Raw genomic sequence first — 18,308 nt, forward strand, 5'->3', positions numbered from 1 at the left:
TGTGCATTGAGATGTCCAGGATAATTTGAAATAGTTATCTCCAGGTTGTAGGGCTTATGAGTGTATGTGTGATTTTGTTTTTCCAACTCAGATGACTTACTCCAATAGTTATGTATTAATGTTGAATTGAATACTGCTATATTCATCTTGAAGACAATACAGAATGTCTGCTTGCTGTTGGATTTAGAAAAGAACTATAATCTCATTGGTTTCATGTTCCTAACTAATATCTTGCATGGATTCTTCTTATGGGGAAGGCTTTCTTTATAGTTTTTCCTATCTTTACTCTGGAGTATCTTGCAAACCATAAGAATAATATTGACCTGAGGGTCTTACTGTGTTTTTGACTTTGACTTTAGATTTCTGAGGTCCTTCCTGCTTTGAAGTTTTATGATGACTTGACAAATTTACATTTACTACTGTGGTGGTGGTATAAAATGGGTCACAAACTGTGGTCCATTGGCCATATGTGGCCCCCTGTCTGTTTTTGTACATCTCATGAGCCAAGAATGGTTTTTATAAATATATAAAGCCTTGGGATCTATTTGATGATAATAATACTAGATTTGAACCCCGAATAAACAAACTGTTATCTCCTATAAAAAAATAGATTCCATTCTTCTTATTAGTAGACTTACATTACAAAAAATTCAGTGAAAATTTTGTCAAAATTTGTTTTCTTTCTTGTTATTCTAAGTACCTACATAGTATTCTTAGTTTTGCTTTCTTGCTTGCAAAGCCTAAAATTTTACTCTCTGGCCTCTTACTGAAAAAGTTTGCTGACCCCTTTTCTGGAAGAAACCTGGGCTTGTCCTATGTTCACATTCATTCTCTGCTCCAGCTTCATACCAGTGTGAAATGCTAAGTTGGAGCCATACGATCTATCTTTTGCTGTCCACATCTGCTTGACTGAGTCAATTCCTGAGTTTCAGAATAGTAAATAGTTCTTAAAAATCACAATTGTCTAAATATGCTTGCTTCCTAAATTTGAGGGGGGGTATTTGGATAGTACGTTTTGGTACCAGTACAGGTACCTTTTAGTATCTGTACTGGTTTAGTTTAAACTTCTAAGAATTGCCTGATCTGTACTTGGTAAATGTTATTTGCCATGATATACGGTACTGTATCACTAAATCAGAGATACACCTCCCATGTAGCTTCCCTGCTTCGTGATGAGAAAAATTCTTTACTAGAAGTATCATTCCAAAACTGAGGTCCAAAAATCATGCAGATGGTGTCATCATTTTATTACTAGTTTGCCATTATATATAGTCTTCCCTGTCTTTATTTATTTATTTATTTATAGTCTTTCTTGTCTTTAATAGTGTAGTGAAAAACCCCCCAACTTGTTTGATAACACCAACAGTTACATCATTTCACATTTTGTGTGTAGGCGACTTGTTATCCTCTATGTTATTTAAAGGATTAAACTCTCTCTGTCTCTTGACAACGAATATCTTCTCTGTTCGTTTAAGTATCCTGATATGTCCTCAGGGTCATAGAGCAGAATCAGTTCTCTAAGAGCAGTTTTCTAAGTAAGCGCTGAGGTGGAATTCTGTCTTCCTGCCCTGATATGGATTGTTAGCGCCACTTCGTATCACAAGTATTTTTAAAATGAAAGAAGGAAACTTCTTTTCACTGACAGACCAGGAAGCAGTCTTGATTATAAGTGTTTTGGACAAGGTTTTAGATAACGTGATTTAGTTGCACTGTGGACGGGACATAAATTACTCAGTAAGTCTACAGGTGGTTTTTATTTTTCTTTATATATTTGATTCTGGCTCATGTTAATGCATTTGATAGTAAGATATTAAACTTGTATGGAACTGTTTTTCTTTTCTTTTGCTTCTGCTATTTATACTTTTTTTTTTTTTTTTGGCCTGCTCCTTACACTTTCTCTCGCTTTTTCATAAGTCAGTTTAGCTGGAAGTTATTGTAGGCAAATTACAGAGGTAAACCACTTGTGAACTGGCTTTTTATTCCCAATTCTAGAATCCCTGGGGGTTAAATTTGTCAGGTTTCAGTCGATTCTTTAATTATAACCTTAATGTTTCATTAGGGCATATATCACAGTGATTGAAATGGGCAGGCGTATGGTTGAATTTGGGGTTTGTCCATGTAGTGATAGTTTTTGTCTAGCAATAGTCTAACAATGAAATATCTTGTCTTTATCTGTAAGACTACGATTTCTTTTTTATTTCAAAGGTTCTGGGCTCTTTTAGAGACTTATACTATGATGTGTACTTATAGCTTTTGTTGGTGGACTGTTTCTGGAGTAGCAGAATTTTCAGGATTTTCATCTGAATTTAGGCTTATTTGAAGTACTAATATATTGGAAAGTATGGGCTTCTCTGACTGCCAGAGGAGTTTTACTTAGATCATATTATAAGGATAGCTAATATGCCACATATTAATATATATGTGTATATACATATATACATTTTCTTTTTTAAAAAACATTTATTGATGAGATAGAGAGTGCGCATGTGCACAGGGTGGGGCGAGAGAGGCAGTGAAAATCCCAGGCCAGCATGGAGCCCCACGTGGGGCTTGATCCCACGACCCCATGACCCCAAGAGAGGGACGCTCAACTGACTGCACCACCCATCTGCCTCTACTTGACTTTCTTTTTTTTTTTTTTTTTTTTAAAGATTTTTATTTATTTATTTGACAGAGAGAGATCACAAGTAGGCAGAGAGAGAGGAAGGGAAGCAGGCTCCCTGTTGAGCAGAGAGCCCGACGTGGGGCTCGATCCCAGGACCCCGGGATCATGACCTGAGCTGAAGGCAGAGGCTTAACCTACTGAACCACCCAGGCACCCCTTGACTTTCTTTTTTAAGGATAAAAGTAAATGGGCACATTTTTGTTCAACTTGTCATCTTTAGAGTGATACCAAGATGAAAGTAGTACATTGAGTTTGCTAATCTGAAAGTAATGGAACTTCTATATTCAGCACCTGATAAGAGTCATACAAATTAGTAACTAAATTCCCCTAAATCAAGTCTATGTCCAGCCACTTGTAAATAAAGTTTTCTTTTGAACATAGTTGCACTCATTCATTTACATATTTTCTGTGGCTACTTCCACACTAGAAGGACAGAGTTGAGTAGTTATAGCAGAAAATAGAGACTGGATGGTCTGCCAAAGTTTGTCAGCCACTAGAGATATATGAGGGGTGTGTGTATGTGTGTGTGTGTGTGTGTGAGATTAGGGTGTTTTGATACATTTTCTCTTCTGCATTCCACTTTTCTTAAGAGTCCTGTATCCTTGACTATTGAAGGAACTTTTACATAATTTTCCTTCAGCTTACCCTTATTCCTACTGCAGATCTACTCCCCTACATTTCTCTCTCAGAATCATCCTTCCAAATTTGAAATCTTGACCCCTCCCTCCCTCCCTCCCTCCCTCTCTCTCTCTCTCTTCCTTCCTTCCTTCCTTCCTTCCTTCCTTCCTTCCTTCAGATTGTGTTTATTTATTTGACAGACAGAGATCACAAGTAGGCAGAGAGGCAGGCCGGGGTGGGGGGGTGGGGGTAAGCAGTCTCCCTGCTAAGCAGAGACCCCAATGCGAGGCTCAATCCCAGGACCCTGGGATCATGACCCGAGCTGAAAGCAGAGGCTTTAATCCACTGAGCCACCCAGGTGCCCCCGCCGCCTTTTTAAAAAATTTTATTTATTTATTTGACAGACAGCGAGAGGGAACACAAGCAGGGGGAGTGGGAGAGGGAGAAGCAGGCGGGAGAGGGAGAAAGCGGGCTTCCCAAGTAGGGAGCCTGATGTGGGGCTGGATACCAGGACCCTGGGATCATGACCTGAGTCGAAGGCAGATGCTTAACAACTGAGATACCCAGGTGTCCCTTGACTCCACTATTTCCTAAATAAAATCCAAATACCTCTTGCTCTGGCTTTTGCCAAGTCTGATTTTTAAATTATTATTATTATTTTTTGGATATGCTGAACATCATTTCCATCTTCTATCTATGCATTTATATCTAATGTAGAATGTCTCAATATATCTAAATTGGACTGCCTTCTCTCCTTCTCTGTATTTCCTATGTCAAAACTTATTTCCAGAATCCAGGCCCTTCCTACACCTCCACCTTCACCATCTCCTTTTTACCTTTCACAGAAACTTCATATATTTCTTCCTTTTTCTTACCACTGTTCCTGATTCATAAGGCAAATAACTTCACTTTTTTACATTACATTCTCACAAATTTCTTACTTGTTTTTTTCTCCTGTTAGGCTGTGAGCCCAAAGATTCTTTCTTTCTTTCTTCTTCTTCTTCGTCTTTTATTTTTTTTTAAATAAAAATCTTACGCACAGTAAAGAACAAGCAGATGTGTGCAGAGTTGTTCCTTCAGATCATGAGACTATGTCTGGCTCCTTCCTCTAGCTCTTCCCAAAGATTTTTTCTTATTCACCTTTTTATTTCTAGCGCTTAGCATGGAACCTAATGAATATTAATTATTATTCCATTCATTAGCATGGAACCTAATGAGTATTAATGAATATTAATCCAGTCCTTCACTGAAGGATTGGATTAATAACTGCACCTACACTGTATAATGTTTATTTTTATTTTTACTATTTTATGCTTATTAGAAGGCAAATAAATTTAGAGAAATAAACCTGACTCATTTATATATTTGTAGATATATATAGGGTGAAACTGCCTAGGTTCTGATTTTTGACTTGGCACTCTGGGCTGCAAGAGACAGAATTCCTGATAGGGAGTTTTGATCAATATTCACCAGGTAACTCACCTGTAGAATGAAAATTTTAATTTATAACTTAATATCAGGTAAATTTGGTAACAAGTTAGATGTTTCTATTTAGATCTGGTGGTATGTGTGATACTAGATAAATCCAAATCGTTTTCTTTCCCCCCTCCTTTTAAAAAAAATTTAAATTCCATTAACATATTAATCCAAATAGTTTCAGTCCTGTTTGTGTTTTTCCCTATCCATTTCTAGGTACAAGACATCTGCTTCAGCCATGACTGTCGCTGGGTCGTGGTCAGTACTCTCCGGGGGACTTCCCACGTTTTCCCCATCAACCCTTATGGTGGCCAGCCTTGTGTTCGAACACATATGTCACCACGAGTTGTGAATCGTATGAGCCGTTTCCAGAAAAGTGCTGGGCTGGAAGAAATTGAACAAGAACTGACGTCTAAGCAAGGAGGTCGCTGTAGCCCTGTTCCAGGTCTATCAAGTAGCCCTTCTGGATCACCTCTGCACGGTAAACCAATTTTTTCTCTCCCCACTGAATCCTCCCATTCTTCTCTTGTTATCTTTATGTTTTGAGATCTGGGATAAAATAATTAAAACATTTCCCCCCCCCCATCTGTTCATGCAAATAGAAGATCTTAGGCTCATTGGGGACATTCTTAAATTTATTAAGTAATTTAATAAATTGAAGCCAATATAGGAATGATGATCTCTGCCATGCTAACTTTTTTAATATCTAAGGCATACTTTGTGTCACGTGTGGAATATGAAGTTGAGATTATTTTTATAAATTTATAGATTGAATCACATACCTATACATTTTTTCAGAAAACTTTGTCTTTAACCAGAGTCAGTACTTTAGCTCATTAAGAAATATTCATTGTTGGAGGAATAGCTGCTAATCATGTGTTTTAGACCAGTATTTGCATTTTATTTTAAAAATATATCACCATGGGATTACGTTTGTGAGATTAATTCATGTTATTCTGTGTGGGTTTACTTTATGTATTTCCATTGCTCTTACATCTTCTATTGTACAAATATGCTTCTATTTATTTATTTATCTATCCTTTTTACTATGTATTTGGCAGGTTTGTGGTTTGGTTTATTATATATAGTGATGCAATGAAAATTTTTGTACATGTTCCTTCATGCAAATGTGTATTTATTTTTTAATGAAAATGCTGGGTGTGTATGTGGATCTTGACCTTGGTAGGTAATATTGGAATGGTTGTACCATTTTATTTCCACTGGAATGACAGAAAGTTATTTGTTTACATTAAATGACATTTTTTCTAAAGCATTGCAGGTTCTCCTTGACAGATGACCAATTTAGGTTTTTAAGAATAGGAAATTTTAGCTAGAGAGATTATGGTTATTACAGAAATCCATTTTCATTTATTCAGTTGATCTTAACTTTACATAATGTAAAAGTAACTATTTTAAGTTGTTAACTTGTTTTATTTTTATTAAAAAATTTTTATTATTTACATCATTAGTTTTTGATGTAGTGTTCCATGATTCATTGTTTGTGTGTAACACCTAGTGCTCCATGCAATATGTGCCCTCCTTAATACCCATCACCAGGCTCACCCATCACTCAACTCCCCTCCCCTCTAAAACCCTCAGTTTGTTTCCCGGAGTTCATAGTCTCTCATGGTTCGTTGCTTCCTCTGATTTCCCCCTCTTCATTTTTCCCTTTCTTCTCCTAATGTCGTCCATACTATTCCTTATGTTCCACAAATAAGTGAAACCATATGATAATTGTCTTTCTCTGTTTGACTTATTTCACTTAGCATAATCTCCTCCAGTTCCATCCATGCTGATGCAAATGTTGGGTGTCCATCCTTTCAGTTGGCTGAGTAATATTCTGTTGTATATATGGACCACATCTCCTTTATCCATTTGTGGAGGGCATCTCAGCTCCTCCACAGTTTGGCTCTTGTGGATATTGCTGCTATGAACATTGGGGTGCCTGTGCCCCTTCTTTAAACCACATCTGTATTTGGGGGGTAAATACCCAGAGAGCAATTTCTGGGTCATAGGGTAGCTCTATTTTTAACTTTTTGAGGAACCTCCACATTGTTTTCCAAAGTGCCTGTACCAACTCGCATTCCCACCAATAGTGTAATAGGGTTCCCCTTTCTCCACAACCTCTCCAACATTTGTTGTTTCTTGTCTTGTCATTCTAACTGGTGTAAGGTGGTTAGTGACTCAGTGAAATGTTCCAGTATGAGAATTATTGGGATCCCTGAAGAGGTAAAGATAGAGAGAGGTCTGGAAGATGTATTTGAGCAGATCATAGCTGAGAGCTTCCATAATCTGGGGAAGGAAATAAGCATTTGTGTCCAAGAGGCAGAGGGGACTTCTCCCAAAAGTTATCTATTTAAATTTTAACAATTTCATGGCATTTAGTGCATTCACAGTGATGAACCAGCACTTCTAACTAGCTGCAAAATGTTTTCCTCACCCAAGAAGAACGCCATGTGTTTTTTGTTTGTTTGGTTTTTTTTTAAAAGATTTATTTACTTACTTGAGAGAGAGCGCATGCACATGGTGCAGAGGAATGGAGAGAAAATCTTAAGCAGACTCTGCATTGAGTGCAGAACTTAGCTCGGGGTTGATTTTATGACGTTGAGATTACGACCTTGAGCCAAGACCAAGAGTTGGAGGCTTAACTGACTGCACCAGTTCCTCTGTTCCTCTCTACCAGGCTCCTAGCAACCACAAATCTGCTTTCCATTTCTATGGATTTACCTATTCTGAATATTTCATATAACTGCTGTCATACAATATGTGATCTTTCATTTCTGGCTCATATGACGTGGTATGTTTTTGAGGTACAGCCACATTGTATTATTTATCAGTACTTCATTCCTTTTTATGCCCCAATAATATTCTACAGTATGTATATACCGATATTTTATCATTTCTTCCAGTGAAGGATATTTGGGTTGTTTCCACCTTTTTACTGTTTTGAGTAGTGCTGTTATGAACTTGCATGTGTGAGCATTTCTTTGAGTACTTCTTTTTGGCTATATACCCATCCTTATTTTCTAGCTTCTGTTGAAACATACATCTTTTTGTAATACCTAATCAATCCTAGATATGTATTTTTTGTAGGAAGTTTTAAGATAAACTGAAAGCGTATGTAGGTAAATGGATTCTGGGGAGAAATTCTGTTAACTCAAAAAAAATTCAAGACTTCTATTTTCTTCTTAGATGATGCTTTTTGCTTTGGCCCCATTATTTTTATAAAAACAGTTGTTATTTATATTTAATTTAACTAGTGACCCATGATCTTCAAAGTTGAAAATCTTTTAGAATCATTCCTAGGTGAAAACAGTCATTTTAAAAAGCATTGGAATTAAAAAAAAAAATAAGCTTAGTAAGCTGTGGAATATTTGTATTTTCAGCCATTTGCAAGAAATTTTACTTCAGAAATAATTAAACTTTTAGGTATAACTATTTTGTCATATAATTAGCTCATAATATAGGTTCTTTGAGGACCTTTCTCTTTGTGCTGAGTTTATTTCTTCAATTAAATTTCACCAAACACTTGATGGAGAAAGATTCAGAATGCATGTGGGGCAACTAGGTGGACTAGAGAACAGATATAATAGTAAAAAAATTAGGAAGGATTTTTCGTCCTTACATTTATATGTATTCAGAAAGTCTTTTGAGCTTCTTTTTTCTTCCTGTTCTTCCTTCCCTGTTAAGCTTACGACATACCAGGTTTTGTGCTAGGCTTTGGTTATTCGTAGACAAAAATTTGAGGTAATCTCTGCTCGGGAAAAGGCCGAAATTAAATGACCGTGAACAAATAACTTTCAGTGTATTTTTGTAGAAGGGTGCGAGATGCCAGTCAATTAAAGATTTGTCATTTGTGAAAGAACACATAGTAGAAGAACAATACTCGATTCCTGAGTGAAAATATATGATTTTTCCCTCAGCTTGATTGCTTTCACAGCTCTCTTCCTTTTTTTGCATGAAGCTAACAGAAGGCATCTCAGAGAAGAGATTATACTGTTTTGCAGTAGTGTTGCACTTAACATTCCCTTTGAAAGAAGGGATTTCAGGAGGCATTTTCCTCCTGGTGACGTGTTAAAATTTTATTATGTTGGAATGTCACCCCATTATTCTGTATAGTATTTCTTATTTTTAAAGCGTAGACCTTCAAGTGATGGTCATTTTTCTGCATGTACTTTTTGTGTCTTACTGTCAAAACAAAATGGGCATTGTTGTTGGTTAGTTCTAAAAATGATGTATTTACAGTTGTGTGGATAAACAGTCTGATGCTGGTCAAAAAACAATGTAAACCTTGAACAGGGAGGGATTCATCTTGAAAATGAATCATGCTTTGGCGGTATTACCGTTGTTTGTCTGTGCCCTTTTTAGCAAAGTAAAGGAAACTGTTAAATAACAGTTGATATAGGGATATTTCCTTTTTACTTTCTGGAGTCAATCCAGTTTAGGTAGAGTTATTTTATCTGTTTGCCTTTTTAAATTTTTTTTACTTAACAGAGGATGTTTATTTATTTGAAATATATTCTCTCTAAATATCTCCTTCATTTCCTATCTTGTTGCCTAGACTTTAGTCTCTAAGAGGATTCTTAAGATCCATAAATGTGCATAGAGAGAAATTCTTTTGTTGTGTTTACTATCCTCTAACAAAAATTAAGCATTTCTTTTTATTTTGACTATAGACAACACATGATAGTAGTATTAGTTGTACTTGTGACATTGTCACCAATAAAAATGCATTTCGTATCACATTGTATTAAAAAAATGTATCTTGAAATGTTTTCAATTACTGAACATATTTTGAAATATTATGTTTAACATGCTTTGCAGTTATGTTATATAATAATATTACTGATTTGAATATTTATTACATATAATACTATAGCAGAACTTAATTTTTAGCATATATTGATGACAATGCTTCTATATATATGTAATTGTTTTTTTGTAGTTCTGTTTATTTTATTCCATGCATTTATAAGTATTATTCTGAAAAAGAGTCCACAGGCCTTCCCAGACTGTCCAAGTAGTCCTTGACACAAAAATGATACTCTTACTGATTCAGCTTTACTCTTTAGGACCAAAGCAAGATGAGAGCAAATACTTTCACACCTGTTAGGATGGAGTTGCAACTGTCATACAGTTGGCATGTTATGATCCCAAGCAGTCTTTATATAATTTGAATTACATTGTATGTTAGATTTTTGATAAAATTTGGCCAGTTTTTACAGAAGAAATTATTTCTCTGATCATTTGGTCCTATCTATTTAGGAATATGTAAAACTGGAATTTTTTTTTAAGGTAATATGTGACCAAAGTTAATTTTCTTCCTAAGGCCTAAATAAAGATCATCATTCCTTACTTCATCTGTTTCAGTAGACTTCATCCTTTTATGACTATCACAAGCATTTCCCTTGTTAACCATAAATATGATCTTACACTTTTCTGCTTAAAATCTTTCTGTGTCTCATTATTCTTTTAGAACATTAGAGAAGACCCAACCTTATTTCTAACTTCTTGTCCCACCATACCTTGTTTTTTGTACCCTTCCCTGAATATGCCATATATATTCATTTCTTGGCCTCTTTCCTATTTATATACTTTTCTTTACTTGAAGTAATTATTACTCCCCCTTTGATTGCCCAATGAAACCCCGTTTCATTTTGATCTAGCTAAAAATATTACTTCACCTCTTAAGCCTCTCTTGAAGATCTCCCGATGTTGTGTCATCTGTATCAGCTTTGATATTGGCACTCTGAACATACTTTGAACATACTGTAATATGTTACTTGTTCATTGACATGCCTGTATCTCCTGTTAGGTTGACCTCCATGAACATAGGGTCTTTTCCTGGTTTGTATTTTGTATCTTGACACTTAGCCTATTGGTAAAATGTAGACTCTAAGGCTTTGAGCCAAAGTTTTCAAACATCTTTAGATGTTCTAATAAAAACAATTTAGATTTAAATCATTACTTGCCAGAATGAAGAGCCTTTTATTCATGCTGACAGTGCTTTTTATTTTAACATCTGTGAAATAACATTCATTTATTCAACAACTACTAATTAATGTTTACTGTGTCCAGGTGCTCTTCCTGAGCCCTAGGAGTATAGCAGTGAACAAAAGAGGAAAACATCCCTGTTCCCATGAAGCTGACTTTCTGGTGGAGTGATATGAACAATGAACAGGATGGTTGGGTGGATGATGAGTTGGGAGGTAGTTTTACGTGCTATAGAGAAAATTAAAGAATGGAAGGGAGAATAGAGAATGCCTGGAGAGGATCGCAGTTCGAAATTAGAAAGCTTCCTACAGACTTTACTGAAATGATGACTTTTGAACAATGACCTGGTGGAAGTATGGGAAGAAGTCATGCAGATATTGGGAACAAGTACGAGGTAGAAGGAATAGCCAGTGTAGAATCCCTGCACTGGGAATGTGCCTGGATTGTTCAAGGAACAGGAAAGAGGACATTGTGCAAGGTGTATACGAGAAGATGAGGTCACAGAGGAAATGTGGTTAGATAATGTCAGTCTCCGACTTTTATTCAGAGTGAGATGGAGAAGCCATGGAGAGCTTTGAGAATAAGAGTGATGTGGTAATACTGTATTCTAGCAGAATCCGAATGGAGATCTGTATTGAGAATTCAGTCTTAGCTTGACAAGGGTAGAAGCCTAGTGAGACTGGTTAGGAGAGTATTGCAAAAATCCAGATGAGAGAAGACAAGGCTTAGACTGAATCGTTTATAATGGAGATTGCGAGTAGTAGTTTTATTCTTGATACATTTTGATGGTAGGGTCAACAGGATTTCTGATATATGTTATGTCTGGTATGAAAGGAGAGGAGTCAGGATGACTAGTAAGTCTTCTGGCCTGAGCAGCTGGAAGGATGAAGTTGCCTTCAGATGAAATGAGGAACACAGTGTTAAAGCAGGTTTGGGGATAGGGATAGGAGCAGAAGTTCTGGACGTGTTTAGTTTAAGATGTGTCTTTGATGTAGTGATATTAAGTGGATACTTGGTCCTACAAGCCTGGAGTTTGGTGGAAAGGACTAGGCTGAGGATAAATGTTTAGAAGGCATAAATAAACCCAAAAGCTGGATGAGATCATTCAGTGAGTTCAGTGAGTATGAAAAAAAGATGAAGATTTTTTTTTTGTGCGCGATTTTGACGATTTTTATTAAAATAACTTCCCACTTTAATGTGACAAAATGAGGAAACTCGACCAGCAGACCTGATTCATTCACCTGACCCTCCCCACCTGCAGAAACGACCCTGTAGACCTGCCAGGGATTCAGTAGGCTTTCCACCCACCAGAATGGGTACTTTGTAAGCTCCCTTTAGACCTTTATCTGGCCATCAAATGATAGCGCTCTTCTGAAAACCAGCTCTGGGGCTCTGCTCTTGATAAATTACTTAACATCCTTTCTTCCTTCACCCTCCCACCCCCACCAGCTCCCAGGTGAAACTCGCCCAAGCTCAAGAACCACATATATTCTTACACATTCTTGTCTTTGACTGAGCCCTGCGCCCTCCACCAGTAAGTAGCTAGTGACATAGAAGGAAAACCGTACATGAGAAATCCTGGAGGCCAAATGAGAAATATTTTTTTTTTTTTCTGAGAAAAGGGAGGGAACCATATGTTAAATTCTACTGATAGGTCAATTAAGATAAAGAGTGAGAAAAAGAATACCATCAAATTTAGTATCGTAGAGGACATGTGACTGTGATAAGAGCAGTTTGGTAGAGTTTGGGGGCCGATAACAGTGGATTTTGGTAGGACAGGAAGAGAGAAATTAGGAAACCAGTACTTGATAAGTCTTTCAAGAAAAAATGAAATAAAAGGGAGCAAGAAAATGGGGAAAAGTTGGAAGGGAAAGAGAAGACTGCTTTTGTTTCTTAATGGAATCAGGCATTGAGGATGGTGGTAGGTATTGGGAGCTTTAAAAAAAAAAAAGGGTCAGAAAATTGTCCTCTAGGAGAACAGCATTTCTTCTACCAGTCAGAAAATTTTTGATGAATGAAGAAACCATTTCTTCCACCATTATTTATGCCCCATGCAAATTTAATGACTTGCCTTTGCTTTCCAATTCTAACACCTTGTTCCTACCCCTGAACTGCTTTCTGCCTATTTCTTCAGGTAAATGATGAATGCATCTTTTAAGCTCAGCTCAGTTTATGATGTACTTTTTGCCTCTTCATGTTAAGTGTGTAACTTTATGTATTTACTCCTTCTCTGTACTCTTTATCTGTACTTGTTGCTTATGACTTCCTACCTTTTTTCTTCTTTTTTTGATGATCTCCATTACTAAGTTGTAACTGGCTTGAGCAGGCAGTTGGAGGACCTGAAGTCAGACTACCTGTGATAGACTCTATTCCCCATGATTTCCTATCTCTGTAATCTTAGACAAGTTACTTAATATACCTGTGCCTTAATTTTCTAACTATAAAATGAGGGTAATAATATTACCTACCTTTACAGAGTTACTGTCTGGATCACATCAACTTTAAGTAGTGTTTGGTATATCAAAAGATTAGCTGTTATGATTATTGTCTTAGTAAAAGATTAGCTGTTATGATTATTGTCTTTGATACTGTTTATTATTGATGGGGTTTACAGGACTGACTCATTTTTCATGTTTTTGTGTAGTGCCTCTTACCCAGAAAACAGAATAAATGAATAATTTACTGAATAATGAGTGAATGAAATATAATGGTGACTTTATTATGTAGAGACTTTTTATAGCACTGTTGGACTCAGAATTGATAAGTTGACTTCTGATACTGTTTCTGAAATGAAGGAAGATACCAACTCAAACCTGAAAGTATGAGCAGTAGCATTCCTTCTCTTGCATCTTTTTTTGCTCATTTTAATATGCTACATCAGGAAATATAATTTGATTGATTTATTCACCTATTCTTTTAGTCTTTGCATTTCTTTACTTTACAAATTAGTTTTCCAATGTAGGTTCAGGAATATGGCATTCATTATGTGGTAGCGCTCACTTTCCCCCCCACCCCCAATTTTTTTTTTTTTATCCTGCTGTTTCCATCGAGTTAACAGAAGGGTTTTTGATTGACTTATGCTGTTCTCCAGAGATCCTGGAAGTGTCTCCTTTCCCATCAACTCATTGTTCCCTCAGGGGAGGAGTCCTCTTTGAGTCACAGCTTTTGGCCTCTGGATTCCAGATTCTGCTTCTTCCAAATGGAGCTGGCTGATGAGATTGAGACCTCTAGAGAGGCCTCTGAGTTCTTGGACTTGAAGCCTCCAGGTTTTAGTGAAGTACTTTTAAGTAACTGGTAGCATCACTTTTCTCTTTAGCATCTGTAGGATGCATTCTTTTTACCACTCAGAAATTGTTTATAGCCTTTATTTGATATTTTTGTAATTACTTGCTTTTGTTGATCAGTAGTTTTCTTGATACAGACCACATTACAGTTGTAAATACAAAACAACCACATTTCAGCCTTATATAGTTTCCCCTACTTAAGACAATCAATAATAATGTGATGTTTCATGACTTTTCTTTCCACATCACTGTTTACTTGTGGATTGAAGTTTTCATTTGTATGTTTTAATTTTTGCCAAGAAAAATCAATCATGTGCACTGTAGTTCTGCTTTAAATTTCATGCCTCATCTCACACAGAGTGTGTATATATATATATATATATATGTATATATATATATATATATATATATATATAGTATAAACACGTTAACTGGATAAAATCTTCTTTTTGGCTATCTTAGTTTACTACCTGGGTTTTTCCTGGTTATGTGTACTTTATTGTTTTAGTTCAGATTGAACTTTTGTTTCTGATTTGTACTTGTTAGATCTAATGAATTTGTACTTGTTAGATCTAATGAATTTGTTAGATCTTATAAGTTTTTTTAATCATCCTTTTTATGATGTTGCAAAATTACAATATTATGCTAGTCTTTACCTTTACTGTACACCAAAATTGTATGCATTTTAAATAGTTTCATGTCACTTCCTATTGTTTCTCAGAGAGAACAGATAAGTTTTTTAAGGAAAATGGATGGAAAAGAGAGACGTTATAATTAGTATCTTACTGAAAATAAAATGCTTTCATTTCAGAAACACTAACTGAAGAATCCATCTTTGAAATAAAGATAGCAAAGTTTTTTAATAGACTATTTTATAGAGCAGTTTTAGGTACATAGCAAAATTGAGAGGGAGGTTCAGATAGCATAGTTTTTGAGGAAAATAAAATGACCTGTGGAGTATCTTTAAAAACTCTTATGTTGCCTTTAAAATAAATGTTAAAAATGTAGTGCCATAAAAACTGATTGAACTCTGTTGGAATATTTTATCCTTTGGTCTACTTCATTTGGAATATGCCATATTGTTTCCCTGTGAAAATTTTCTCTTAAATGCCACATACAGTAATTAGCAATCGAAACTAACCTGGAATTTGTTCTTTTGTTTTTTTTACTGCTGGTGAAATGCATTCTCTCTCTTTTTTATGTTGGCAAATCAAACTCCAGATTTTTGTAGTTTTGCTTTAAAATGGTTAATGAGACATGCCTCTAGAGGGCGATCTTTTCTAAACTTTCCTATGATTGTAATCATGGCAACCCTGGTATGAACCTGGTGTACTGTGGATGTTGATGTCTTATAACATTTTATAATAACCTGGCTTCCTTTTTATTATGTTTTCTCTTATTTATTTCTCAAAGTCTTTGTAGAGAATCAGACTTGTGAAATATATTACTATTAATTAAAATCCATTTTTAGTACCCCATCCAGATACCTAGCTTCTGTGAATGAATTCAGGTAGTTGAGAGGAAGCAAACTTTTAAATAATTTGAATAAGTGGTGTCTGTATGTTCTAAAAATTCCTTTTCTTCGTTTCTATGTATATTACTGTTCAAGGACTTGTTATCTCCATACTTTATGGGACCAGAATGATTAACTCTACCATTGAGGCAATATTAGAGCTTATAGTTAATCTCTCCTGGTCTTTTCTATTAACACTGATTGGAGTGTTATTGTTTTTCTGTACCTATTTAATGTAATTTCTTTATCAAAGTAATAAATTTATTATAAAAGTCAAATGAGACCACATTTTACAAAGAAAAATGGCACTCTCTTGCCTCCCCCTCCCTCCCCACTCTTAGGTGTCATTCCCCAGAGGCTTCTTCTTTCCATTCTTCATAGTTTCTTCCTTTGTGTTTTCTTTTTTGCCTCTTTCTGGAAATCATGTTAGTGGATGATGGATCTCCTACACTGAACCTGTTACTTCCTTTTCTATTTTTCTGTTTGTCTTTTTGTTTTACTTTATGAGAATACCCCAACTTTGTCTTCTAATCTTGTTGTATTTTTATTTCTGCAACATATTCTAAAATATCCTTTTCTCTGAATGATTTTTTTTTCTTATCACAACCTTGTCTTTTTTATAGATGGAATATTCTTTATTTCTTTGATATATAGATACAATTTTGGAGACTTTTTTTTGCTTCTTGCATTATCTCTATTTCATATGAGTTCCTTTTTCAGTTTTTTTGTTGTGATCATTATCTTTCTTACTAGGTCAGTGGTCCTCAACCCTGATTGTACATTATAATTTACCCCAGGTAGATTTAAAAAGTAGTGATGCCTCGGCCCAGTCTCTGACTGATTAAACCAAAATATTGACCTGGATGTCTAAGAATCCTTGGTGATCATTCTCATTTTTATTTTATTATTGAAATGTTATTAATTTATTTTATCTTTATTCAGCTAATCACATCCATACCAAAGAGCTGATTGGAAGTTGTTTGAGCATGAGTAGGTCATATCAGCTTGTAGTTCCCACTGATCCCTCAGGTGAGACTGGCAGTTGTATTAGGGAACCCCTAGTCAATATTATTTGTAGATCTTTTCTCTTAGTGGTCTGTTTTCCCAGAAAGGAATCCTCTGTTTAGGGTGGGCATGGGGTGGAAGAGACTTTCTGACAATCAGGTTGGAAGTCAGTTTTCAGGAAGTTGAAAAGTTCTATTACTTCAGTCTGGTGAGGAGAATAACAACAAGAGAATTTGATGTTACCATTGCCTTACTTTTCCAGTGAGGAAGACAATTAATAAGAAATTCTGGGTCAGAGTCCACTGAAACGTATTTTTCAAAATGTAGTTTTAGAAAAAAATGGAGAGGAAGAAGACAGTAGAAATTACTTCTTAGGATACATAATGACCAGTGTCTGAATGACTGACCAAATCAAATAAACAGATTTAGAAATTATCAGAGTTGGGAGTAGCAGCCATGAGTGCTCTTGAACTTAAAATCTGAGCAGGAAGTAAAAAATCTGACTGCCAGCTCATAGTTTATAAGTTACAAGCAGGGAGAATGGGGTCAGGGCTGTGCCAGGGTTACACATACTGAGAAATAGAAACTTCTACGGTTCTTAGTATAACTGTTCTTAGCATAAAATGATGCTTAGAATTTGGAGGAAGATGAGAAAAGGAAAGGGATTTAAGGTTCATTGAAAGAGTTATTAACATTGGGTGATATGTTTTTGCAGGTGAGAATATTGAAGCTAGAATGAGGCACAGGAGTGAAACTATTTCAGAATGGATAGACTGGAATTAATGTGGGCATTGTTGTTGGTAGCTTCAGAAAAGACAGGCTATTCCATTTTCATCCTTAGTAGGGAATGCTTAGTATGTTCAATAGTATTTCATTTGTCTGATTTTGGAATGGATTGAAGTGTTTCCACGTTTGATAAAATTGTGGATGAGAGAAAATATAAAATGACAGTACTGATAAATGAATATGGTTTTTGGCAATGATCCAGCTGATTAAGAAAAAGTGTTTCTGCTAAGGCAGGAGAATTCCAGGGAAGGATATGGTGCCCAGATATGGTCATAGTATCCCTCCTCTTTGTGGTTCTCACTCTCAAGGACTTTCTATCAAGGGAGTTTTTATGTACACAGGTAAATTCCTGGTTTTGCTTTTGGAAAAATAAGTTTTGAAGACAAGGACTTGAACTGTTTATTAATGCTTATATAGTGTACTTTGGTTTTTTCGGGAGAGTGAACAGTTCTTTCAGAAATTGTTGATAATTTAGGCAGCTAAATTGGGTATGGGTTTCCTGTTTTCTTCTTGAGTAGGACATGTAAGCATATTTTGATAGAAAGATATTTAAATGTTTTTAAGCTGGAAATAAAATATATGTGAATATAAAAGGTTTTATCTTCTCTGCTCTCAAAAGTGCTGACTTGGCCCTTTTGTATTATACTCCCAACTTTGTATGGTTGTTAAAATCTGTTGCTCTTTCCCATCTGAAGGAAATGCATCTTTGACACTTCTCATGACCTGAGTCATGATGCTGAAATAGAGCCAGAAAATATCCTTAACAGTCATGGGTAAAAAGAAGGAAAGCTTCTGTGTGGTGGGGGTGGGGAAGAGGCAAGAACATTGTAGGGAGAAGGGCATCTTTGCTATTGATATTCCAGTTTATATCTTTCTGATTATTAGGAAAGTTGCTTACATTTTACTACTATGGTGTCAACAGAAAATACTTTGATTTTGTATTTAAGTTTTCCTGAAGTATACAGTT

General features: G+C 35.7%; 1 protein-coding gene across 12 annotated transcripts in view; it reads left to right on the forward strand.

The window, feature by feature from the left end:
* BCAS3 (BCAS3 microtubule associated cell migration factor) overlaps window positions 1–18,308 on the forward strand; it is a 587,541-nt gene that overhangs the window by 231,212 nt on the left and 338,021 nt on the right. For all 12 annotated transcript variants that reach the window (XM_032320065.1, XM_032320063.1, XM_032320069.1 and 9 more), the window contains exon 15: window positions 4,976–5,240. In XM_032320065.1, coding sequence (XP_032175956.1) covers window positions 4,976–5,240 — 265 coding nt within the window. The remainder of the gene's footprint in view (window positions 1–4,975; window positions 5,241–18,308) is intronic.

The sequence above is a fragment of the Mustela erminea genome, chromosome 18, assembly GCF_009829155.1.
Source record: "Mustela erminea isolate mMusErm1 chromosome 18, mMusErm1.Pri, whole genome shotgun sequence".
NCBI lineage: Eukaryota > Metazoa > Chordata > Mammalia > Carnivora > Mustelidae > Mustela > Mustela erminea.